Raw genomic sequence first — 25,951 nt, 5'->3', positions numbered from 1 at the left:
AAAGGACAGATTTCCACCGGTCTAATGTCCATTGCTGGTGTTTGTTGGCCCAAGCAAGTCTCTTCTTCTTATAGGTGTCCTTTAGTAGTGGTTTCTTTACAGCAATTTGACCGATGAAGGCCTGATTCACGCAGTCTCCTCTGAACAGTTGATGTTGAGATGTGTCTGTTACTTGAACTCAGTTTCTGAGGCTGGTAACTCTTATGAACTTATCCTCTGCAGCAGACGTAACTCTGGGTCTTCCTTTCCTGTGGCCGTCTTCATGAGAGCCAGTTTCATCATAGCGTTTGATGGTTTATGCTACTGCACTTTGAAGAAACTTTCAAAGTTCTTGATATTTTCCGTATTGACTGACCTTCATGTCTTCAGGTAATGATGGACTGTCGTTTCTCTTTGCTTATTTGAGCTGTTCTTGCCATAATATGGATTTGGTCTTTTACCAAATTGGGCTATCTTCTGTATACCAACCCTACCTTGTCACAACACAACTGATTGGCTCAAACACATTAAGAAGGAAAGAAATTCAACAAATTAACTTTTAACAAGGCACACCTGTTAATTGAAATGCATTCCTGGTCACTACCTCATGAGGAGAATGCCAAGTCTGAGCAAAGCTGTAATCAAGGCAAAGGGTGGCTACTTTGAAGATATGAAATATATTTCTAAAATATATTTAGATTTCTTTAACACTTTTTTGGGGACTACATGATTCCATATGTGTTATTTCATTGTTCTGATGTCTTCACTATTATTCTACAATGTAGAAAATAGTACAAATAAAGAAAAATCCTTTAATGAGTATGTATGTTCAAACCGTTTCACATAGAAATGTACAAATATATATATGTTTATTAATTATGAAAATATGAAAAATATTGGTAACATTCCACCCTTGAGGTCACTAGAGGGTGATTTGGTCATTTGACTGCAGGAAAGGGCTACTACTTTTAGATACAGTTGTCGCAGTTGTTTCTACAGTAGTGCCATTTTTTATTTATTTCAAGAGTATCATCAAGCAAAGTGAGGTGATGTAACTCTAGGGTTGGTTAGTCTATTTGATTGCTTATGATGTAGGCTGTCACCATAACTTAAAATAGTCCATATCGTTTTCATTTCTAAGGATTGAAGAGACATGGCGTTTATGGCAGAAGTTCTTAGAGGACTTTGCACGTTTTGAGGAGTGGCTTGTGACCTCAGAGAAGACTGCTGCTCTGCCCAACTCTTCAGGCGTGCTCTACACTGTGGCCAAGGAAGAACTAAAGAAGTTTGAGGTACAGTACAGCTATTACAGACCACCTTATTTGATATGCTGTAAACCACTATATTCTCTCCCCATGTATCTCATATTCAGAAGACAGTACCTCTACAGTACATATCTAGACAAAACTCATGGATGGACTAACTTGTCTCTGATTGATACTAAATTATCAATTGATCAACTAAATTGTCAACTGCATGATTAATCAACATTTCCTTGATCAATACTAAATGTGTGGGTTGATTAATATATATATTTGAATTATATGTTGTCCTGTAGGCATTCCAACGTCAGGTCCATGAGAGTCTGACCCAGCTGGAGCTGATCAATAAGCAGTACCGCCGTCTGGCCAGGGAGAACCGCACCGACTCCTCCTGTCACCTCCGGGAGATGGCCCACGACGGGAACCAGCGCTGGGACAACCTGCAGAAGAGGGTGGCCTCCATCCTCCGCAGACTCAAGGTACAGAGTGGCGTCCATCCTTGTTGAACAACTGTAACACAACATAAAGTCTTGTGTATAGTCCAATTCTACACTCCTAAATATCCAAAGTGCTCACAGAAAGAAATCATGAGGAGTGTCTGCCCAAAATTGCAATTCATTGTTAGAAAAAAAGAAACTCTGCGAGAAATGTGTATCCTAAAGCATCCCTTCATTATTTCTCCAGCACTTTATCAGTCAGCGTGAGGAGTTTGAGACGGCCAGAGACAGCATCCTGGTGTGGCTCACGGAGATGGACCTGCAGCTCACCAACATAGAGCACTTCTCAGAGTGTGATATCCAGGCCAAGATCAAACAGCTCAGGGTAAGAATGCCCACAATACCTCACACCTTGGGGCTGCCCAGGTACATGCTACTGGTCACTTTTTTATTAAACTTTATTTAACTAGGCAAGTCTGTTAAGAACAAATTCTTATTTACAATGACGGCCTACTCCGGCCAAAACCTAACCCGGACGACGCTGGGCCAATTGTGCGCCGCCCTATGGAACTCACAATCACGGCCGGTTGTGATGCAGCCTGGAATCAAACCAGGGTCTGTAGTGACGCCTCTAGCACTGAGAATCAGTGCCTTAGACCGCTACGCCACTCGGGAGAACAAGTCATCATTTTTGCTAATAAGTTTCACACCTGGTGGTTGTGAACTCAACCTTACCTGGTTGGTCTCTGCTTCTCTTCCACTTTTTGACAACCTCTGATGTAAAATGAAGTACATTTGATTGATTGATTGATTGATTGTCTACCAGGCGTTCCAGCAGGAAATCTCTCTGACCACTGGGAAGATTGAGCACATCTTCCACCAGGGTGAGGTGCTGCTAGAGAAGAGTGAGCCTCTGGATGCTGCTGTTATAGAGGAGGAGCTGGAAGAGCTGCAGAGATACTGCCAGGAGGTGTTCGGACGTGTGGAGCGCTACTACAAGAAGCTCATACGCCTACCGGTAAGCCTAGGGATGACATCTACTGGCCCCCTTGGTTCGATTTTAATGTTGGGTGACTTGGCTTCTAGCACCCTTTCATAGTAAAAAAAAAAAAAGAGGATAGAGTTGAGCACATTCTCTCCTGTGGCCATTTTACCAAATTATGCCATGTCTTGATTCCTGGAACCTGTCATTGTCTTTGTTGACTGTCTCATAAGTGTACCTCCCACTCCTCTTCCTCCAGCTAACAGGTGACGAGTACGACGTGTCATTCTCGGACCGGGAGTTTGAACTAGACGAACCTGGGGACCTGTCCAGCATTCCCTGGAGTGAGCGTCTGGGAGACTGCCTGATGTCCCCTCTACCCTCCCTAAGCCACTCTGCTTCCCTGGCTGCCCCTCTGCGGACTGGGGCTGAGCGCTCGGGCAGGGACACCCCAGCCAGTGTGGACTCCATTCCCCTGGAGTGGGACCACGATTACGACCTGAGCCGGGGGCTGGAGAGCGCCAGCAGGGCCCTGGGCCTGGCGTCTGAGCAGGGGGAGCACGGAGATGAGGGGAGCTACCAGGGATCAACTTCTGCCTCTGCTCTGTCAGGTCAGTCTAGTCTACACCCCTCACACCCGTACTGTCAGATACTAAGGATAACACACCCCTCACAACTTAAGATAGCCTCGATCTCAGAGAGAGTGGAGACATCACAGTGGAGAGATACAGTATTGTACAGTGGCTGTTAAAGCACACTCATATTCAGCCTTGTTAATTGTAAGAAATGTGTGTATGTATATGTTTCTTCCAGATGTAGTGATCCCAGAGAGCCCTGAGGCCTTTGTTAAACTAACTGAACAAACCCTGAGGTCCTTGGATGGTAGGCAAGATGCCGTAGTGTGGAAAAATAACACTAACAGCCTACTTACTGCCTGCTAGTAGTTTGGTTTGGTTTTCTTACTCGCACACTGAAGCATAACAGCAATTACTGTTAACCAACAGCACCACTTCCTAACAATTTGTATTTTTTTACATTACATTTTGCAGCACATAGGCTACTGTAGCTAACCTCAAGCTAATTTGTGGTTGGCATCCTGTGTGTTTCAAAAGGTGCATGTTGTTGTGCACTGTTGGGGAGATGTTGTTGTTTTTTGTGTTACAAATGTCCTTTGTCCCTTGTCTTCTAATTTACCACTGAATGGATAACACTCACTATTAATGATATCTTACAATGTATTGGATGGATTTCTATGTCTGTTTGAAGAAAACATTTAGGGGCGGTTTTTCGGGCATAGATTAAGACAGATTAAAGGAAAACTCCACCTAAAAACTACATTTTGGTTTTTGTTTCATTAATCCATTGTTGACATAGTCCCAAAATATTTTGCTTGTCAGCAATCTAGATTTCAAGATATGTAACTTTCATATTATTTTCATGTATTTTGAAAGTTACATATCTTGAAAACTAGATTTTCTGGTGGAATGTTCCTTTAAACGAATCCAGGCTGTATCACATCCGGTTGTGATTGGGAGTCCCATAGGTCGGCACACAGTTGGCCCAGCGTCATCCGGGTTTGGCCGTCATTGTAAATAAGAATTTGTTCTTAACTGACCTGCCTAGTTAAATAAAGCTTAAATAAAATTTAAAAATTAAAAAACTCCTGAATAATCTACATTGCACGTGCTTTTAAATCCAACAGGAGTAGGCTTAATCTAGGTCTAAGAAACCGGCCCTTGAACATAAAATCAAAGCCTTTATCTAACTGTATTCCATCTCATCTTCCCATCCTCAGGAGAGGGAGGTACCCTGGAGACTCACATCCTACAGTTGGACAAGGTTCTGGACACAAGCCGGTTCCACCTGCAACAGACAGAGAACATAATCCGCAGCCGCACCCCGACTGGCCCCGAGCTGGACGCTTCATACATGGGATATGTGAGTACTGCTGGTCTCATTCACTGGTTAATATACTGGTCTCATTCACTAGACTAGACACCTAAGTATTCTGCAGCCAATTTGGCTCTCAGGGTTTGTAAACATGAAGTTACGATTTAAACTATTCCATGAATGTTATTGGTATGTCTGATAAGAGACCCTTATCACCGTTCTGTGAGTTACAGTACCAGCCAAAAGTTTGGACCCACCTACTCAATCCAGGGTTTTTCTTTATTTTTACTATTTTCTTAATTGTAAAATAATGGTGAAGACATCACAACTATGAAATAACACATATGGAATCATGTAGTAACCAAAAAAGTGTTAAACAAATCAAAATATATTTTATATTTTGAGATTCTTCAAAGTAGCCACCCATTGCCTTGATGACAGCTTTGCACACTCTTAGCATTCTCTCAACAAGCTTCATGGGGTAGTCACCAGGAATGCATTTTATTTAACAGGTAGGCCTTGTTAAAAGGGGGGGGGGATACAGAAGACAACCCTACTTGGTAAAAGACCAAGTCCATATTATGGCAAGAACAGCTCAAATAAGCAAAGAGAAACGACAGTCCATCATTACTTTAAGACATGAGGGTCAGTCAATAACAGAAAATGTCAAGAACTTTGAAAGTTTCTTCAAGTGCAGTCACAAAAACCATCAAGTGCTGTGATGAAACTGGCTATAATGAGGACCGCCACAGTGCAGCAGAGGATACGTTCATTGGAGTTACCATCCTCAGAAGTTCCAGCCCAAATAAATGCTTCACAGAGTTCAAGTAACAGACACATCTCAACATCAACTATTCAGAGGAGATTGCGTGAATTTGGCCTTCATGATCAAATTAGGACACTAAAGAGGCTTTTCTACTGATTCTGAAAAACACCAAAAGAAAGATGCCCAGGGTCCCTGCTCATCTGCATGAACATGGCTTAGGCATGCTGCAAGGAGGCATGAGGACTGCAGATGTGGCCAGGGCAATAAATTGCAATGTCCATTCAGTGAGACGCCTAAGACAGCGCTACAGGGAGACAGGACGGACATCTGATCGTCCTCGCAGTGGCAGACCACGTGTAACAACACCTGCACAGGATCGGTACATCTAAACATCACACCTGCGGGACATGTACAGGATGGCAACAACTGCCCGAGTTACACCAGGAATGCACAATCCCTCCATCGGTGCTCAGACTATCTGCAATAGGCTGAGAGAGGCTGGACTGAGGGCTTGTAGTCCTGTTGTAAGGCAGGTACTCACCAGACACCACCAACAACAACGTCGACTATGGGCTCAAACCCACTGTCGCTAGACCAGACAGGACTGGCAAAAAGTGCTTTTCACTGACGAGTTTCAGTTTTGTCTCACCAGGGGTCATGGTCGGATTCGCGTTTATTGTCGAATAAATGAGCGTTACACCGAGGCCTGTACTCTGGAGCGGGATCAATTTGGAGGTGGACGGTCCCTCATGGTCTGGGGCGGTGTGTCACAGCATCATCGGACTGAGCTTGTTGTCATTGCATGCAATCTCAACGCTGTGCGTTACAGGGAAGACATCCTCGCGCCTCATGTGGTACCCTTCCTGTAGACTCATCCTGACATGACCCTCCATCATGACAATGCCACCAGCCATACTGCTCGTTCTGTGCGTGATTTCCTGCAAGACAGAAATGTCAGTGTTCTGCCATGGCCAGCAAAGAGCCCAGATCTCAATCCCATTGAGCACGTCTGAGACCTGTTGGATCGGAGGGTGAGGGCTAGGGCCATTCCCCCCAGTAATGTCCGGGAACTTGCAGGTGCCTTGGTGGAAGAGTGGGGTAACATCACACAGCAAGAACTGGCAAATCTGGTGCAGTCCATGAGGAGGAGATGCACTGCAGTACTTAATGCACTGATTGTTACTTTTGATTTTGCCCCCCCTCCCCTTTGTTCAGGGACTGAACTTGTTCAGTTTATGTCTCAGTTGTTGAATCTTGTTATGTTCATACCAATATTTACACATGTTAAGTTTGCTGAAAGTAAACGCAGTTGACAGTGAGAGGACATTTCTTTTTTTGATGAGTTTACTAAAGGACACACATGAGAAAAAAAGACTTGCTTGGGCCAAGAAACACGAGGAATGGACATTAGACCGGTGGAAATCTGTCCTTTGGTCTGATGAGTCCAAACTTGAGATTTTTGGTTCCAACCGCATGTGTAGTTCCCACCGTGAAGAATGGAGGAGGTGTGATGATGTGGGGGTGCTTTGCTGATGACACTGTCGTGATGTATTTAGAATTCACACACTTAACCAGCATGGCTACCACAGCATTCTGCAGCGATACGCCATCCCATCTGGTTTGCGATCAGTGGGACTATCATTTATTTTTCAACAGGACATTGACCCAACACACCTCCAGGCTGTGTAAGGGCTATTTGACCAAGAAGGAGCGTGATGGAGTGCTGCATCAGATGAGCTGGCCTCCATAATCACCCGACCGCAGCCCAATTGAGATGGTTTGGGATGAGTTGGACTGCAGAGTGAAGGAAAAGCAGCCAACAAGTGCTCATCATATGTGGGAACTCTTCAAGACTGTTGGATAAGCATTCCAGATGAAGCTGGTTGAGAGAATGCCAAGAGTGTGCAAAGCTGTCATCAAGGCAAAGGGTGGCTCCTTTGAATAATCTAAAATATCAATTATATTTTTATTTGTTTAACACTTGTTTGGTTACTAGATGATTCCATATGTGTTATTTCATAGTTTTGAAGTCTTCACTATTAATCTACAATGTAGAACATAGTTAAAATAAAGAAAAACCCTTGAATGAGTTTGTGTCCAAACTTTTGACTTGTACTGTATGTCTCAATGGAAGGTCTTTGGGAAACATTGTGTCTTTATCTACACAAATCATGTGGTTTGTAAAATAAGTATCTACTCAGCGGGATTACATGATGTGAACATCTCAGTGACATGCTTTCCATCCGCTGCCTGTCCTGTCATGTTGTGTAGATGCGTCTGTTGGGCGAGTGTCGTGGTAGTATAGACACGGTGAAGAGGGTGGGCTACGAGCTGAAGGGGGAGGAGGACAAGGCCTCAGGACTCGCTGACCCCATTGGTGGTGATTCACAAACAACAGGTAACGTTTGGCTTTCAGATGTTGATACTGTACTGTATACAGTGCCTTCAAAGTTTTCACACCCCTTGACTTTTTCCTCATTTTATTGTGTTACAGCCTGCATTTAAAATTGATTAAATGTACCCTAAAATGTCGAAGTGGAATTATGTTTTTCAATATTTTTACAAATAAATGTTTGTATTTGTATTTATTAAGGACCCCAGCAACAATAAGGCAGTTATATACAATGTTAAATATTACATGACATTACATTTCATAACACTTTTCACAACACACCAAGTGTGCTTCCCCAGGCCTCTACTCTACTACCACATACAGTGGCTCCAAAATTACTGGCCAGCCTGACTGGCAATGCACAAACAATACTTTAAAAAATATAAACAATATAATTATAGCGATAAACTCAAAATACCAACATGTGAGAAATACTGTACTTTATTAATGTTTCAATGGAACCCACCACAATCATACAATTATTTAATACAAAATACATTTCACCAAAATCAAGGTTTCATAATTATTGGCACTCCTCATTTAGTACTTAGTGCCACCACCTCTGGCAATGATAACAGCATGGAGTCTTTTCCTGTAATGTTTGACAAGGTTAAGGAACACATTTGGAGGGATTTTGGACCATTTCTCTATGTAGATCCTTTCAAGATCCTTCACATTCTTGGGTTTGCGCTTATCAACTGCCCTCTTCAACTCAGCCCACAGGTTTTCGATTGGATTGAGGTCCGGCGACTGAGATGGCCATGGCAGAACATTGATTTTGTTGTCACAGAACCATTTCTGTGTGGATCTTGAGGTCTGTTTTGGGTCATTGTCTTGTTGGAAAGTCCACATACGGCCAAGTCCCAGCCTTCCGGCAGAGGCAACCAGATTGTCAGACAAAATTGCCTGATAATTGGTGGAATTCATTATGCCCTTAATCTTAACCAGTGCCCCTGGGCCTCTGGAATTAAAACAGCCCCAAAACATCACTGACCCACCACCATATTTCACCGTAGGTATGAGGTGCCTCTCCTTGTATGCTTCTCTGTTTCATTGCCAAACATGTCGATGCTGTATCTGACCAACTTTCAATTTTGGTCTTATCTGACCAGAGCACCTTCTTCCAATCATAATTTAAATTATGTTTGGCAAACTCCAAGCGTTTGCATCTGTGTCTTGTGGTCATTAAGGGCTTTCTTCTGGCAACCCTTCCAAAGAGCCTGTGGTTGTGAAGGTGGCATCTGATGGTGCTTTTTTAAACCTGGTGACCCCAAGACGCCACCAAGGCCTGCAATTCTTTCACAGTGATTCTTGGGGATTTTATTGCTTCTCTCACGATCCTCCTCCCTATCCTGGGGGGCAAAATGCATTTGCGTCCTATACCCGTGAGGTTTTCAACTGTTCCATATCTTTTTAATGTTTTAATAATTGCCCCGACAGTGCTCAGTGGTATATTCAATCGTTTGTGGATCTTCTTGTAGCCATTACCAGATTTATGAAGGTCTACGACCATCTGTCTCTTTTTAACTGCCAGTTCTTTTCTTTTCTTCATGGTGTTGGATGACAAAGGGATATTGCATGTGTGTTACCTCATTTTTATACCCTAGTGAAAAAGGAAGTGATGTAATGGCTCAATATAGTTCCTTAACACTTAGATAAACTTCAATAAGTGGAATGTAATTCCTGGTTTAATTTTGGTAGATGTTATTTATTTACAATAATATTTAAGGGTGCCATTAATTGTGAAACCTTGATTTGGAGAACATTGATTTTTAATTAAATCAATAAATGATTTTGGTGGGTTCCATTGAAACATTAATAAAGTACAGTATTTTTCACATGTTGGTATTTTGAGTTTGTCTATATAATTATATTGTTTATATATTTTTAAGTATTGTTTGTGCTTTGCCAGTCTTGTGGGGTATGCATGGGTGTCCACGCTGTGTGCTGGTAGTTTAAACAGACACCTCAGTGCATTCATCATGTCAACACTTCTTATAAAAACAACTAGTGATGAAGTCAATCTCTCCTCCATTTACATGCATATTGTTAATGTTAGCTCTCTGTGTACACATTTTAAGGGCCAATCGTGCTGCCCTGTTCTGAGCAATTGTAATTTTCCGAGGTCCCTCTTTGTGGCACCTGACCACACGACTGAACAGTAGTCCAGGTGCTACAAAACTAGGGCATGTAGGACCTGCCTTGTTGATAGTGTTTTTAAGAAGGCTGAGCAGTGCTTTATTATGGACGGACTTCTCCCCATATTAGCTACTGTTGTATCAACATGTTTTGACCATCACAGTTTACAAATCAGGGTTACTCCAAGCAGTTTAGTCACCTCAACTTGCTCAATTTCCACATGATTTATGACAAGATTTAGTTGAGGTTTAGGGTTTAGTGAATTATTTGTCCCAAATTGATATATTTGAAATATTTAGGACTAACTTATTCCTTGCCACCCATTCTGAAACTAACTGCATCTCTTTGTTAAGTGTTGAAGTGATTTCACTTGCTGTAGTAGCTGACGTTGTGTAGTGTAGTGTTGAGTCATATGCATACATAGACACACTGGCTTTACTCAAATGTCATTAGCATGTCATTAGTAAATATTGAAAAAGTAAGGGGCCTAGACAGCTGCCCTGGGGAATTCATGATTCTACCTGGATTATGTTGGAGAGGCTTCCATTAAAGAACACCCTCTATGTTCTGTTAGACAGGTAACTCTTTATCCACAATATAGCAAGGGGTGTACAGCCATAACGCATACATTTTTCCACCAGTAGACTTTGATCGATAATGTCAAAAGCCACACTGAAGTCTAACAAAATAGCTCCCACAATATTTTTATCGTCAATTTCTCTCAGCCAATCATCAGTCATTTGTGTAAGTGCCGTGCTTGTTGTCCTTCCCTATAAGCGTGCTGAAAGTCTCTTGTAAATTTGTTTACAGTAAAATAGCATTGTATCTGGTCAAACACCATTTTTTCCAAACGTTTACTAAGGATTGGAAACAGCTATTGGTCAGTAAATTATTGGGTAGAAGAGGGCACACACTTTCTAGTAGGCTTAGTTTGAAGATGTGGCAATATTGTCTGCTATTATCCTCAGGAATTTTCCATCCAAGTTGTTAGACCCGGGTGGCTTATCATTGTTGATAGACAACAATATTTTCTTTCACCTCTTCCGCACTCACTTTACGGATTTAAAAATTACAATGCTTGTCTTTCATAATTTGATCAGTTTACTTTGATGTGTAGTGTCAGCATTTGTTGCTGGCATGGCATGCCTAAATTTGTTAATCTTGGCAATGAAAAAGGTATATCCTGCCATTCCTTAAATATTCAAAGCTGAAATGTCTTGAGTCAAAGTATTCAACCCCTTTGTTATGGCACGCCTAAATAAGTTCAGAAGTACAAATTTGCTCAACAAGTTACAAAATAAGTTGCATGGACTCACTCTGTGTGCAATAATAGTGTTTAACATGCTTTTTGAATGACTACCTCGTCTGTGTACCCCACACAAAATTATCTGTAAGGTTCCTTATTAGAGCAGTGAGTTTCAAACACAGATTAAAACACAAAGACCAGGGTGGTTTTACAATGCCTCACAATGAAGGGCACTTATTGGTTGATGGGTAAAAAAGTTATTAATTACACTTTGAATGGTGTATCAATATACCCAGTCACTACAAAGATACATTTGTCCTTCTGAACTCAGTTGCTGGAGAGGAAGGAAACCGCTCAGTGATTTCACCAGACCAATGGTGATTTTAATGGCTGTGATAAGAGAAAACTGAGGATGGATCAACAACATTGTAGTTACTCCACAATACTAACCTAATTAACAGGGTGAAAAGAAGTAAACCTGTACAGAATAAAAAATATTCCAAAACATGCATCCGATTTGCAAGAAGGCACTAAAGTAATACTGCAAAAAATGTGGTAAAGCAATTCACTTTTTGTCCTAAATACAAAGTGTTATGTTTGGGGCAAATCCAATACAACACATCACTGGGTACCACTCTCCATTATTTCAAGCATAGTGGTGGCTGCATCATGTTATGGGTATGCTTGTAATTGTTAAGGACTAGGGAGTTTTTCAGGATAAAAAATAAACAGAATTTCGCTAAGCACAGGCAAAATCCTATAGGAAAACCTGCTCCTCTGCTTTCCATCAACCACTGGGAGATGAATTGACCTTTCAGCAGGACAATAGCCTAAAATACAAGGCCAAATATACACTGGCGTTGCTTACCAAGAATGCCGTTAATGTTCCTGAGTAGCCAAGTTACTGAATTTTGAAAATAATAATGGGCAAATGCACAATCCAGGTGTGTTAAGCTCTTAGAGACTTACCCAGAAAGAAGATAATCATTCATTTTCAGTAAATGTGCAAACATTTCTAAAAACATGTTTTCACTTTGTGATTATGGGGTGTTGTGTGTAGATGGATGAGATTCTTTAAAAAAAAATCAATTTTGAATTCATGCTTTAACACAACAAAATGTGGAATAAGTCCAGGAGTATCAATAATTTGTGAAGGCACTGTAAATCAGGCTTAACATAGTCAGTAATGGAGAGGTCTTTAGATGTAAAGTAGCAATGGTACGTTGATGCCCAGAACTTGTAGTCAACGATGACATAGCATTGTGTGGTGGTTGTGTGTTTGCTGCCTTGTCTTTGCCTTATGCGCCAGTAGGCTCAATGAGAGAAGTAGGTAAAGAAGTACAAAGTCAGACGTTTTAAGGCAGATTCTTCCTTTGGGGCAGAAGAATACACATTTCTTTGGGCTGTACTGGGCTGTAAGTTCTATCGAACCTCAAATGCTTGAATATATAACTAGCCATAGACATAAAATAATAGATAAACTACACATATATCCCATTACCAAATTAATCATTTCATACCCTTTCTTTCCTTCCTCCTATACTGTACTGTACTGTAGGATAGTTACTGCAGTCTCAGGCCCTGAGTAAAGAGATAGATAGACATAGATATAATAAATAACTACGTATATATCCCATTACCAAATAAATAATAAAATACTCCTTCCTTCCCGCTGCGGTGTAGGTGTGATGGAACACTGGGAGTTGCTGCCCCATCCCAGGCCCTCAGTAAAGAGATGGATAAATATAGTATAGCTATATTGTATAACGTTGTTTATATATTATAATACCCCTTTCTTCCACCCCTGTGGTGTAGGTGTGATAGAACGTTGGGAGTTGCTGCAGGCCCAGGCCCTCAGTAAAGAGATGCGTCTGAAGCAGAACCTTCAGCAGTGGCAGCAGTTCAACTCTGACCTCAATGCCGTGTGGGTGTGGCTGGAGCAGGCTGCGGCGGAGCTAGAGCAGCAGCGGAGCCTGGACCTCAGCACCGACATCCAGACCATGGAGATGCGCATCAAGAAACTCAAGGTGATCTTTGGCTTTTTGCTCTCTGAGTCCTGAAATGTGTGTTTAGCATCCTCACTAAGATTAGAAAGCTTGCAAGGTTTGCAAGGCCTTCCCAAAGTTCCTGGGTTTTTCAGTTGTATGGTTCCCAGTTGGAGGATTCCCTCCTTGCTTATTCCCTCTTAGTTATCGGGAATCCTCCAAATGGGATTTCTTAAAAACCTGGGCTCTTAGGGAAAGTTTCTGAAATTTTGCAACCCTAATTCTCACAAGTTACGTTTTTTTTAAAGACTCTATGCTGATATTATACACCATCTCCAATCATCTCTTTCCATAATGTCTTTCTACAGGAGCTGCAGAAGGCTGTTGACAAGCGTAAGGCCATTGTGCTGTCCATTAACCTGTGCAGTGCAGATTTTGTCCAGTCTGTCACAGTGGAATGCCAGGACCTGCAGGCCAGGTTGAAAGAGATGAACAACCGCTGGGACAGACTTGGCACCTCTCTGGGGGAGTGGAGGGCAGCACTACAGAATGCCCTCATGCAGTGTCACGTAGGTGTCCAGCTGTCTATCCACCTAGCTTGGTCCCAGATCTGTGCTGTCTTGCTAACTCAAATGGCCGTTGAGGAATTTGCAAGACAGCACAAACAGATCTAGGACCAGGCTACAGTTTTTTTGGTTTGTTTTTCTTTTAGGGGGTAGATCAGCTTTTATATTGCTTGTAGATAGTGGCTTCTATCAATGTAATTGTCTGCATCATTTGTAGTCCCCCATATACAGTATTTTGGGGGAAATATAAATAATATGTATATATTTTCCTTCTTAATTATTTTCACTTAACCCTATCATCCCTCCCTTATTTGGAGTAAACTAATGGATAACAATACTTAGGCTTCTACTTCCAGCTTATATATACTACATACATTTTACGGACACAGTATATTTTACGTTTGTCTTTTAAAATGTATTTGTGTTTATTTTTTATGTCCCACCCTTCAGCTCCCCTTAACCCCTCCCATCTATCTCTGAATACCATACATTTTTATGATTTCTCGTAGCCATGTATTTTTCAACTGTGCTGTGATGTTTCACAAAAGTCCCCAACCTTTCTATTCTCATAGTTTCTACAGATTGTAAATTAAAGATACAAGTGTTTTGCTAAGAGTATTATATTATGGATCGATTAACTATGACTTTTCAAATCAGCAGTGCTATTTGCAGAGTTGAGCGCCAGGTAAATGTTGTTATTCTTCAGCCATCCCTGAACCCCCAACCAAAAACAAGCTACATATGGGCAGTACCAAAACAAGTGATCTAATGATTCTGTCTCTTGTTGTTGAGTATCTGGAGTGGTTAAAACATGCTAAAAGCAGTCCTCTGAGTACATAAAAAAAAATGTCTGATATACCTCAAGTGCTTGAGTTTTCCCTGATTTAAAGGCTTTAATTGCATCAAGAAATTCCTCCTCTGTAAATTGGCTTTCTGTACAGCTGTTAATTTAAAATTACCCATATAAAAAAAATCCTAGTAATTAACTTCGGTCAGTGGAGATGGAGGAGACTGAAATGAAAACATATGCTCCAAGTACTTTGCTCCCCCTCTTTTTAAAAATGTTGTTTGGTGAATCGTGGGTGACTCACGTCATTTGAAACAAATTTCAGTAAATTATTTTTGGTAGCATTTCCATGATGAAGATTAAGAAGTAGACCAGGCTACTGTTGACTTAATCAAAGATCCAAAACTGGACAGATATTGTTTGCATGTTTGACAACTGAGACAGTCTCGGTGTCCTGGACATCAAAATCAAGGTTTATCATTAGTTAGACATGTGAAATATGTTACTTTTGGTAGAAGCCATGACTTTTGATAGAAGGTGGCGTGGAGTGCTGAATACTCCATCGTCTTTGCATTTGTATTCACATCTCGTCTCCTGTAGGACTTCCATGAGATGAGTCACGGCCTGCTACTGTGGCTGGAGAACATTGACCGCAGGAGGAACGAGATCGTTCCCATTGACCCCATCCGGGACAGCGACACCCTCCATGATCACCACAAAACACTCATGGTCGGTAGAGAAGCCTTATGTTGATGTGTAATCCTGAAACTCAGAACCAAATCATGTTTGTGACGAGAGGCTAGTTAAACTGTTTTTTAGGGATCCGTTTGATGCAGAATCTCTAATATTGATTCCTTTATGATTAGTTGTTTGGAATGCAAGGTCATTTATAGATCAGAGATTCTGCGCAGTCGGACTGCAATGTAGTCAATGTTAAATATGCAAAAACCATATTCTGTGAATCACTGACTCCTTGCACTATGATAGTGAGCCTGAGCCACCATTTTATCTCCACTCCTCTCCTTCTACAGCAAATCCGTGGTGAGTTGCTGGACTCCCAGAGGAAAGTGTCGTCCCTACAGGACATGTCCTTGCAGCTGCTGGTCAACAGCGAGGGCTGCGACTGTCTGGAGGCCAAAGAGAAGGTGCACGTCATCGGGAACCGCCTCAAACTTCTCTTCAAGGAGGTGACCAGAGACCTCAGAGAGCTGGAGAGGATTCTGAACATCACTAGTAGCCAACAGGTCAGAAAAGCAGCGCTTGTACTGCACAATTAAATAGAGCAATTGAATGCACCTCCATGCAGTACACAAATTACACAATAATAAATAGTACAGGAGAAAAATTTGGAGCCTTTCTTTACTGTATCTAACACAATTTCTCATGCTCGGTCCCTCCCTCCCTGTGTGTGTGTGTGTGTGTCTCTCTCTCTGCCTTTCTGTCTGTCTGTCCGTCCCCTTACTCTCTTTCTCTTCCTTCGGTCCTGTCTCTCTCTCTCCTCTCAGGATCTGTCTTCATGGTCGTCGGCTGATGAGCTGGACACCACCTCTGGTTCCATCAGCCCGGTGTCGGGCAGGAGCACGCCAAGTCGCCGTCGATCGGTAACGTATAGTAGTCCCCCTTGCGCAACATGGTGCTCTACCAGAAGGAAAGTGTTTGGTACTCCCCGAAAGGCCCAGACAGTGCATCACTTGTGCCCCCCGAATGCAACGCTCAGTTTTCTCCAGTTTAAGCCCATGCAGAGTCACTCCCTCCCACCATCCCAGCACCTCTCCTTCTCACCTCTGATCTGTACACCGACTGATATACTTTTCCCACCACACTCTGATCCTGTTTCCACACCTTCACACCTTGCATGTCTTCTTTTCCCGAGCCAAACCCACCAGAGTTTTGGAGACATGGCTATTCCCTCTCTTTTTTTAATTATTTTTTCTTTCCCCCCTTTTTTATTTTCCCCTTCTCTTCTTGATTGACTTGACTTCAATGTCTACCCAAATTTGAACATTTGAAGTCAACATGTCTTTACGTCCCAAATTCTGCCCCCTAAACTTCTACTTCTACCGGACTGACTCTTTCTTGTTTTTTTCTTCCATTATTTAGTGTTCTGTAGTTGTAGGTCCCTGTAGTGTAGTGCTCAAGGAATACTGGCTCTTTGATACTGCTGAAAACACAAAGTAGAACATTTAATCCTGCTTGGTTTTTATCAATCCAATTCTCCAATTCCTTTTTGTTTTTCTCTGAAGTAAATGACCTGTTTTTTTTTTTTAAAGTCAATCCCGATAATTGATCTCAATGATTTTAAGATACAGTACATGTATATCTTGTGTCTCCCACATAACAAGTCATTCATCCTATAATATAGGACATAGTACAAGTCGTGCTTCAGCAGCGTATGAATTCACGTTGTTCAAAATAACAGCATGGCCATTCAGCTGTAGCGGTTCAAAGTAGCTGTGTACTTTGAAAAAAAGCCAGTTTCCTTGTTTTCCATTGAATTATCTCTCTTGTTGTCACCTTCCTTCACACATCTGATTTTGTTGCTGCCTTTCTAATCTTTCATTTTGGGTAGTTCCTTTTCATCGGTAGCTTTGTTCTTGATTTGCCTGGACTGAAACATACTTTCTTTCTTTTACCCCCCCCCCCTGTTCATTGCAAACAGCAACGGGGCAAATGTAGTCTGTCCCAGCAGACCTCTGGACCCTCTGTGAGCAGTCCACACAGACCACACAGGTACCTTTCTCCTGGTTTCTAGAACACCCAGAAGATAATGGAACTCGTGGAACATGTTACACCTGTTCTGAAACCGCAGTCCGTTGTGCTGCACTGCACACATACAGTACAGGGCAACGCTACAGTGCAACGACAACAAAAATGAACGATACAGGGATAGAAAACCCTGAGTGCTGTTTTTATTTTATTTTACTTACTACCAAAGGTTCATTAAAGGTTAATGATTAAATGAATTCCATCATCTTCTACCATTCTAGATACTATGTAGAGGCTAGGGGTTTACAGTAGGTGGTGGTTATATCCCACAAATCCTTTACACTACAGTTCCGCAAAATATAATGAGACTTGCAAGCCTCTTCGCCGCCAATGTCCTCGGCTGCTTGATTAACTGCGCTACCAAGAATGCACCTTGAGTGCTTAACATACTGTAAACTGTTTCTCTAATACAGGGCCCTTAACGCTCCTTTTCTACTGCTGATGGGCACACACAGTTTTTCTTTTGAATTGCCAAGCCAGCAAGTGTCTGCAATGAACAATGTGATGGCAGCAAGTCTATCTCTCTATTCCTTTCTCTTTATTTCTCTTGTGTGTGACATCTCTTCTATTTCACATAACTAATCCACCATCTCCCCCTCGTTCCCCTCAATCTGCCATCTCTGGGTCTCACCTCTCAGGTCTCCATTTGTGAAGTGTTAGGAGGGGGAGGGGGATGGGGGGGCATTTTGGTCACAGTCTAGAGTCTAGACGGTCAAACCTGAGGGTAAAACAGACATCAGTGTTATCTACACACATATTGTTAGTAATCATTTTAGAGTAAGCTAATTTCACAGTTATAAAATAGACCTCAGAGCTATGTAAAACAGATCAACATCAGGTATCACATTGCCGCAAAGTCACTGTACTGTAACTCTTCTCGGCTGGTGTTTTGTTACTTTTACATCCCTTGTGCATTAACCAAACAGGTTATTTAACGTATTTAGTAGCGATTTAGTGTTCCGGTCAGAGCTGGGATCAATTCAGGAAGTCCTCATTGCTTTTCAGTTTTCAGTTTACTTCCTGCGTTGACTGATTATGATTCCTCTCAGTTTGACAGCAGCCAATGTTTTTCACAGTCAGATGAGGCTGTATTACGATGCTTCTGCTGCTGACTAATGCTAAAAAAAGAGCAGAGCTACAGCTACCCCCTTTAAAACAGACTGCTTTATGCTGCTATGCTCCTGTCTTGGCATGCTTTTTTAACAGGATATAAACTCATCAGTGAGACCCTTGTAGGACTATCTAAATGTTCAACTGCTACTTTTTGTCACGCATCCTAACACCTCGCATCCTTTAGAAAGGAATGTCAGCTCCACATATTTCAAGTGTCAAGTGATATTCAAATGACTCAGTCAGTGTATTGATCACAGATATCGTTTGGTTATTCGATCATGTTTGTGGAGATACACAGTTCATCATCGTAATTTTTGTTCGAGAACTGCCATACCGTAGTTCCTCAAGATCATTTGGGATAGTTTATATCTTTTAAGTAAATAGTTTATTCATTTATTTTTTGATTCTATTGAATCTAAGTACAGTACATAAGGTATACTTGGATGGATGTGTGGTCTGGATGCAGATCCGTAGCTCTACAGGTGTCATAACCTAAATCTACTTGGCTTGGTGTTGTTGTGTGCTCCCCGAATCGTGTTTAATCAGGTCTCCCAACGTCGCTGGGTCCGCTTCCTCCCCTTCTGAGGCCGAGGTGATACCATCGTCATTCCTGTACCGCGTCCTGTGCGTGGCGGTGCCCCTCCAGTTGCTCCTCCTCCTGCTGCTGGTGGGCATGGCCTGCCTGGTGCCAATGTACGAGGGGGATTTCAGCTGCAGCCAGTCCAATAACTTTGCCCGTTCCTTCTACCCCATGCTCAAATACACCAACGGGCCCCCTCCTGTGTAGTCTATCATGACAGACCAAACATTTGGTTCTGGGTGCCGAGCGAGATTACTTCCGGTATATTCCAGCCTGGCCCTGGCATGGAGACGAACCTGAGGAGGACAGTTGAGGTTTTTGAACATCATCACAGTCTGGGGTTTTTAATTGTATTGGAACTGTTTCAATGCTCCACTACCTTGCAGCTTCCATGAAGAATAGACAGATAAGCAATGCCGTCATTCGGCTCCCCATAAGCAAGAAACATAGGAACCCAAATCTCAAACTGATCTTTGGACGTGTCTTCTTTGTGTGGATGGAGTACAGCAGCTGTCTTAACTTATCTTTTGTAGCTGATAGAATCACTCATGTCATCTTTTAGTTGTCTGTCATGTATAGACGGGAAAAGCATTTTTTTGGAGCAGCACATGTAAGAACCAAAAATGTTTCTGACTGCTGTCAGTGGATATCAACTGGATGCTGGAACTGTTGGGTTGAAACACAGCTGCCATTTGACACCTAGTTCAATACAGAACATGTAACCTGTGAATTTGCCTGTTAGGGCTAACCCTAACATTTTAAGATGACTTTCATTGCATTTATTTTTTACATGTATTTTGGCATGCAGTTATAATCTTTGATTTTACTTATGCTTTTACTTGATACGTGTTGAATAGTTGATTTTTTAAAAATATGAACTATACTGTGTGTGTAAGAATCTATTTAATCTGAATTGTGTTTTGAGTGTGTATGTAAAACAAATGAAATAATGTGAGTTCTTTGCTCGAAACTGTTTGACTGTATAAGAAACCTTTAAAAATATGAACTGTATGGAAATAATGTACTGAACACATTTTGTTGTTATTTTTCTAATTGAAAATATGGAAATGATCTACTTACTATTAATCAAAACTATAACGAATTATAAAACAACTGTATATTTTCTATGGCTCTGTGCGTTCAGTATTACATGTATAACAGTCCAGGATTACTTAACATGTTCTGTACATAATATAAATGTATATCTATAATGTATATCTGAGCCTAAATCACAAATATTGAATGCCAAATTCTCATTTTGATTGTGTCTTTTATTCAAAATGGCTGATTCAGTGCTATTGACTTGACAGTAAGTGGATCTGACTTTGGATACGACATAAACTGTGTCAAATCCAATTTCAATGGGCAAAAATATATATGGTGCATCTCAAATGAATACATTTTGATCATTTAAATAAATCATTCATATCATACAGGTGCCTGTCCTGAGCAGAGTCCTCAGGATGAGCAGATGTACGCTTCGTTCACAGGAGAGCCTCGGGGCCAGTGGACCTCTGAGAGAAAACTGAGCGGGATGTGACAGACCCAGAGGTATCTCGGTCCTGGAGCTGTAGGAGATGGTGGTTCTGGTAGTGGGTAGGACAGGGCCAGGACAGGGCCAGGGAGTGGTGGTGGAGGTCATGGTGGGGGTGATGGTGGGGGTGAAGCAGGCTCTCCAGAGATTTGATGATCTCATAGTTTGGAAGGGCCAGGGCTGAGACATCCAGACCTAACATCTGAGAGACCACCATACGGAAGTCTACCAACTGAAACAACAGAGTAAACATACCTCCAGTCAGGTTTCGGATGGTCTTTTTCTGTACTCCTCAATCAAATTATATTATGTGTGTGTGTGTGCGTGCGTGCGTGCGTATGTGCATGTTAATACGACTATGTATCCATCCATCCTCCCCACCTCTCTCTCTCTGTCAGTGAGCTGAGCCAGGGTCTGTCTAAGGCTGGTCAACTGCTGCTGGGCCTCCCTGGCCAGATGCTCCTGGCTCTGTAGGTCTGTCCTGGCTGTGCTGAACTTCTTCTCCACCTTGGCCTTGCCCTTCTCCAGGTCCTCCAGTCTCTTACTCTGCTCCACATTGGTCTGACTCTGCTCCAGGACTTTGAGCTTCGACACATCATTCCAAATTGGACATGAATGTATTTTGATCATGTTACTTAACAACAACATAACATTAGAAAGTATAGTCTTTAAACAATTATTCCCAATTTACATATAAGACAGTGCTTAGGGGTTTTAATAACCAACTTTTATTCAAGCTCAATATGCAATCTTGTAGCTACAGGAAGTCGCCAGGAAATGAAGTTATATGACTCTGCCTCTAGAGGATGTGTGGGCCTGAGCTGTCCTGCCCTCTACCTTCAGCTCGTTGGTGTGTGACAGCTGGGCCTTGAGCTCTGTGATGGAGACCTTACTGGATCCTAGTTCCTCCTGTAGTCGCTCCACCTTCTTCTTTAGGATAGAATAGATACTTAAGATAGAATAGATTCTTTAGATACAGTAGAATACATACTTTATCGTCAGTTTAGTAAGAAACAGAAATGTGGCTTCTGTCTTAACCTTTAGGGGTTCAGTTTTAGGGGGTAAGTGCCATGCTAAAGGGCACAATGGCAGGAGCTAGTACCTGGGATCACAGACCAGCAGCCCTTCAGTTGCCGGTTCAGTTTCCACTTTTTACGCCCGTGCCTGGGGCTTGAACCAGCAACCTTCTGGCTACTAGCCCACCCCTCTAACCTCTAGGCTACCTGCATCTTCCGGGCGGTCACATTGGCGTCGTCTCGCTGCATGGCCAGGGCTGAGCGACTTCTCTTTTCCTCCTCTAGCTCAGACACCTTCCTCCTCAACAGCTCCATGTGGAGCTCCTTACTCTCCAACCGCTCCTTCTGAATCTTCAACTGCAGGTAACATGGTATACGGTAAACATGGTAAACAGGTGTTTAAGCACAACATACAATGATACTAGTAGATGAAACAATAATGATAGTAACTAGATTGACATAAATGTTGGCGTGCGATCCATTAAATACTGTACATTGTGGAATGCGGATCATACAAAAATACCAGTGTGCATGAGTTTTGTTTTATATAACGATGTAAGGTGTGACAATGTATACAACGATGTACGGTGTGCAAACAACCCTCTGACTATAAACAAATGATATGTACACTCTTAAGTTGTTGGTTCAGTAGCTACTAGTTTCATTTTGTGTACCTTTCGCTGTTGGTTGTGGGCCAGGGTCTTGCTCTCCACCAAAGCCGTCCCTTCTAGTTTGACAAGTTGCTCTGCCCGAGACAGAATGAGCTGAAGTCTCATGTCGTAGCCCAGGTCAGTGGCGATACAGTCTACTTTCATCCTCTCTGACAACTGTTCCAGGAACTGCTCATACTACATGGGAAAACACAAGGCCCATATTTACATAGTGTCTCGGAGTTGGAGTGCTGCAATTTAGCCTTTTAAATAATATATGCCATTTAGTAGACGCTTTTATCCAAAGAGACTTAGTCATACATGCATACATTTTACGTACGGGTGGTCATAACGAATAAGAGTCCTTAGATGCCTGTTCTTAGATGAGTACTCCTACTCTGGGGACACTTTGTGAATACAGGCCAAGGCAGTAATATCTCTGCTATTCTAGAAACATCCAAATCCATTTACAGTAAATGTACCATTATGATTTTAGTACGAGGATGGTCGTGGTCCTGGTCCTATTAAGGTCCCTTTCCAGATTTGGTCATAAAAAAAGAAAAGCTCCCACACATAGTATGCTGCTCCCGTGCTCTATTACCGCACTCTATAAACTGAGTTTATGAGGCACTTTTGCCTTGCCCATTCACCCTTTGAATGGCACATATACACAATCCATGTCTCCATTGCCTCAAAGACTTCAAAATCCCTCTTCAACCTGTCTCCTCCCCTTCACCTACACTGATTTGCTTTGAATTATTAGGCTCCCCACTAGCGTCAGCTAGTCTTAGTGACGGGGCCCGACACATAACGAAAAAGGCTTTACCAACAACAAAAAAAAACTTTAGAATTGACATCCGTTTCTAAACATTAACATGTAGTGTGTGTCTGCATCTATCAGTTAACACACGTTAGTACATACACACAACAAGTAGGTCACATGGGGGAGAGGCGTTGTGCCGTGAAGTGTCGCTTTATTAGGTTTTTTTTTAACCAGGTTTGCTGAGTTCCATCCACTCATGGCTCTGTATAATACTGTATGTTTCCTTGCATTTGTTCTGGACCCGGGGACTGATTTTGAAGTGGATTTAACTAATGACATCAATAAGGGATCATAGCTTTCACCTGGATTCACCTGGTCAGTCTATGTCATGGAAAGAGCAGGTTTTCGTAATTGTTTCGTACACCCAGTGTACGTTTTACATTTACATTTTCGTCTTTTAGCAAACGCTTTTATCCAGAGCATCTTACAGTTAGTGCATTCATCTTAAGATAGCTAGGTGGGACAACCACAACTCAGTTATAGTAAGTCAATTTTTCCTCAATAAAGTAGCTATCAGAAAAGCCAATGCTAGTAGGAAAAAGGAGTTGGTTCACGAAAGGCAAGGGTGTAGTTGTTTAGATATTTTTTGAGGAGGGGGATTGGGTGCTGAGGGATTATTTACTATAGCGTACTATAGCATGGAGGTATCAACAGTGTTATTTCCTACCGTAGTTATATGTTCTATATACTGTGTCTAACATTAGTTATAAATACTGTTATCATTTTGGGGGGGGGGGCAGCACCAGTGGAGAAATGTGTGATGTTCACCTACTGCACACTCTACATGGTTGCCAGTGTGCTCACTCACAAGCTGTCTGTCATGACTCAGCCCATCTCGGTGCACGTCTGAAGTCATCAGCTCAGCTTCCAAACCCTGCAGCCTGTCGCTGAGGTCTGTGACCTGTTGCTCAGCCAGCTGGGCTCTCTGCAGGGCACTGTGGTGGAGCTCTGTCTGCCTGGACACATCCTCACGGACCTGGGACAGCCTCCTCTCCATCTCCTCCGTAATCTGACAGGAAATATTGGCGGCCAAAACTTAAAAACACAACTACTGATAAAGAATAACTACTCAAGGTTATTGCAATGCACACCCACTTTAGGCTATCGTTCAAACATTGTATCTCCAGGTATAAAATGATTGAAAATCCTGATTGATTATCTATCAGTATATTATATTCTTGCCTATTGAAACTGTCACCTGATGTAATAACAATGTAGCAGTATAAGAACAGAAAAAACCCTACTTACCGCTTTCATACGTTCCTGCCTGGTGCAGAGGTCCCCGAGTCTCTGTAGTATTTCCTCCTCGGTTGGCATGGAGAGACCCAGCTGCAGAAGGGCCCCTACCTCCCCCAGGAGGGCCTGCAGTCTCCCCTGTGAATGGGGTCTCAAAATTTCTAGAATCCTTCAAACTGGATTTCTGGGAAAACCTGGGAATATTGCAATCCTACCTTTGTAGCCTGGTTTTTCCCCTGGCTGGTCTGGAGTTTCCCTTCCAGCTCCTGGATCTGCCTCTCCAGGCACCCTGCCTCTTGCTTGGCTGCCTCAACCACACGTTGATTGGCCTCCAGCCTCTCTGCTAAACTCTGGTTCTCCATATCTGTGCTCCTCTTGGTCAGCAAGGCACTATCTAAATCCTGGAAGACATATTTTGATAAGGAAATGCAAAATTGCAACAAATAACCATTTACTGTACATAATGCATGTATAAAGATTTAACACATTAATTGATGCTTATACACAACAAAGATGACAGTAGTACACTACTGAGAAAAGCCAATTCCAGGCTGTACTGCCCTGGAAAATATATATCAGAGCCAGCAAAGTACAGCTCGTATCAACACAAAGTGAAAAGCGTATGTGTTTTAAAAGGATGCACATATGGATACATACCAGTCTGAGCAGATCGAGAGCCTCTGCACTGCCTGCTGTGTTCCTCCTCTCCCGGGCCACCTCTGCCACCAGTCTCATCACCGTCTCTCTGCTGGCTTTACACTCTACCTCGTAGGACCTCACACTCTCCTCTAACACAGAGACCCTCATCCTCAGTCTATCCCTCTCAAGGCAGGGCTCCACCTGGGGACACATTAAGCAGGGCACAATGTTGTGGAACAAGTTAAATATGTTATGTTAGTAGTCTCCGAGTGGCGCAGCGGTCTAAGGCAGAGGATCCCAGGCTGTATCACAACTGGCCATGACCGTGAGACCCATAGGGCGGTGCACAATTGGCCCAGCTTCATCCGGGTTAGGGTAAGGTTTGGCCGGGGGGGCTTTACGTGGCTCATCGCGCTCTAGCGACTCCTTGTGGCAGGCCGGGTGCCTGCAGGCTGACTTTGGTTGTCAGTTGAACTTTCTTCCGAAATATTGGTGCAGCTGGATTCCGGGTTAATCGGGCGGGTGTTAAGGGACACAGTTTGGCGGGTCATGTTTCGGAAGAAACTTCACCTCTCCCAAAGCCTGTTGGGGAGTTGCAGCGATAAGACAAGATCGCAATTGAATATCACGAAATTAGGGAGAAAAAGTGGGTAAATTTAAACCAATTATAACTATGTTATGTTAAAAGGACAACTTTACAACCTAATTTTTAAAGGACAACTTTACAACCTAATTTACTTTACAACCTAATTTTCATTACCTGTGTATATGTGAAAACGGCAAATTACGTTTTTTTATTTAAAAAAAATATAAGGTAAAAAAGTTATACCAGATAACATCTTTTTTTTTTTAACAACAGTGATTGTCAAACACTGCGATTTGCGGTGACGTTTGCAGCAACAACAAAAAATGTCCTTTAAGTGTAGAACAAACATGCTTCCCTGACATGTAGAATAAGGTCAGCTCTATTCATGACATTTCTATTTTACCTTATCCAGTTGTCTGCCTTCTGTTGCGGTATCAATACTTTCCATTTTATTTCTCTGTGTTATCTGTAGGTCGCCTTATAAATAGAATAGATATAGGTGAGAGTTTTGTGTTGGGATTTCAACCAAGTGCTATACAGTGCTTGTTTCCAGGAGTCTCCAGGCAACAGAAAACAT

General features: G+C 42.3%; 2 protein-coding genes across 7 annotated transcripts in view; one reads left to right on the top strand and one right to left on the bottom strand.

The window, feature by feature from the left end:
• syne1b (spectrin repeat containing, nuclear envelope 1b) overlaps positions 1-20,146 on the top strand; it is a 142,230-nt gene extending 122,084 nt beyond the window's left edge. Inside the window, exons 136-150 of one of the 5 annotated variants that reach the window (XM_042329845.1) lie at positions 1,121-1,271; positions 1,538-1,720; positions 1,926-2,063; positions 2,505-2,696; positions 2,920-3,271; positions 3,474-3,542; positions 4,456-4,598; positions 7,588-7,714; positions 12,909-13,120; positions 13,447-13,647; positions 15,032-15,160; positions 15,463-15,675; positions 15,937-16,032; positions 17,091-17,161; positions 18,857-20,146. In XM_042329845.1, the coding sequence (XP_042185779.1) occupies positions 1,121-1,271; positions 1,538-1,720; positions 1,926-2,063; positions 2,505-2,696; positions 2,920-3,271; positions 3,474-3,542; positions 4,456-4,598; positions 7,588-7,714; positions 12,909-13,120; positions 13,447-13,647; positions 15,032-15,160; positions 15,463-15,675; positions 15,937-16,032; positions 17,091-17,161; positions 18,857-19,097 (2,518 nt within the window). In that variant the 3' untranslated portion in view covers positions 19,098-20,146. The other 4 variants (XM_042329843.1, XM_042329844.1, XM_042329842.1 and 1 more) reach the window with 4 other exon arrangements.
• On the bottom strand, positions 20,147-25,951 carry ccdc170 (coiled-coil domain containing 170). 2 transcript variants are annotated; one of them, XM_024436928.2, is made up of 10 exons: positions 25,778-25,951; positions 24,807-24,989; positions 24,365-24,550; positions 24,162-24,287; positions 23,722-23,922; positions 22,115-22,288; positions 21,648-21,797; positions 21,262-21,351; positions 20,806-21,009; positions 20,147-20,656 (listed from the first exon to the last, which is right to left on the bottom strand). In XM_024436928.2, the coding sequence occupies exons 1-10, from the start codon at positions 25,820-25,822 to the stop codon at positions 20,375-20,377; spliced, it is 1,641 nt and encodes a 546-aa protein (XP_024292696.1). In that variant the 5' UTR covers positions 25,823-25,951; the 3' UTR covers positions 20,147-20,374. The 2 variants fall into 2 exon arrangements, with proteins under 2 accessions (XP_024292696.1, XP_024292695.1); XM_024436927.2 differs by having other exon boundaries at positions 21,262-21,354; positions 25,778-25,950.

Source organism: Oncorhynchus tshawytscha, linkage group LG11 (genome assembly GCF_018296145.1).
Source record: "Oncorhynchus tshawytscha isolate Ot180627B linkage group LG11, Otsh_v2.0, whole genome shotgun sequence".
NCBI lineage: Eukaryota > Metazoa > Chordata > Actinopteri > Salmoniformes > Salmonidae > Oncorhynchus > Oncorhynchus tshawytscha.
Note: the sequence above shows the minus strand (reverse complement) of the source record. Positions and strands in the feature narration are given on the sequence as shown.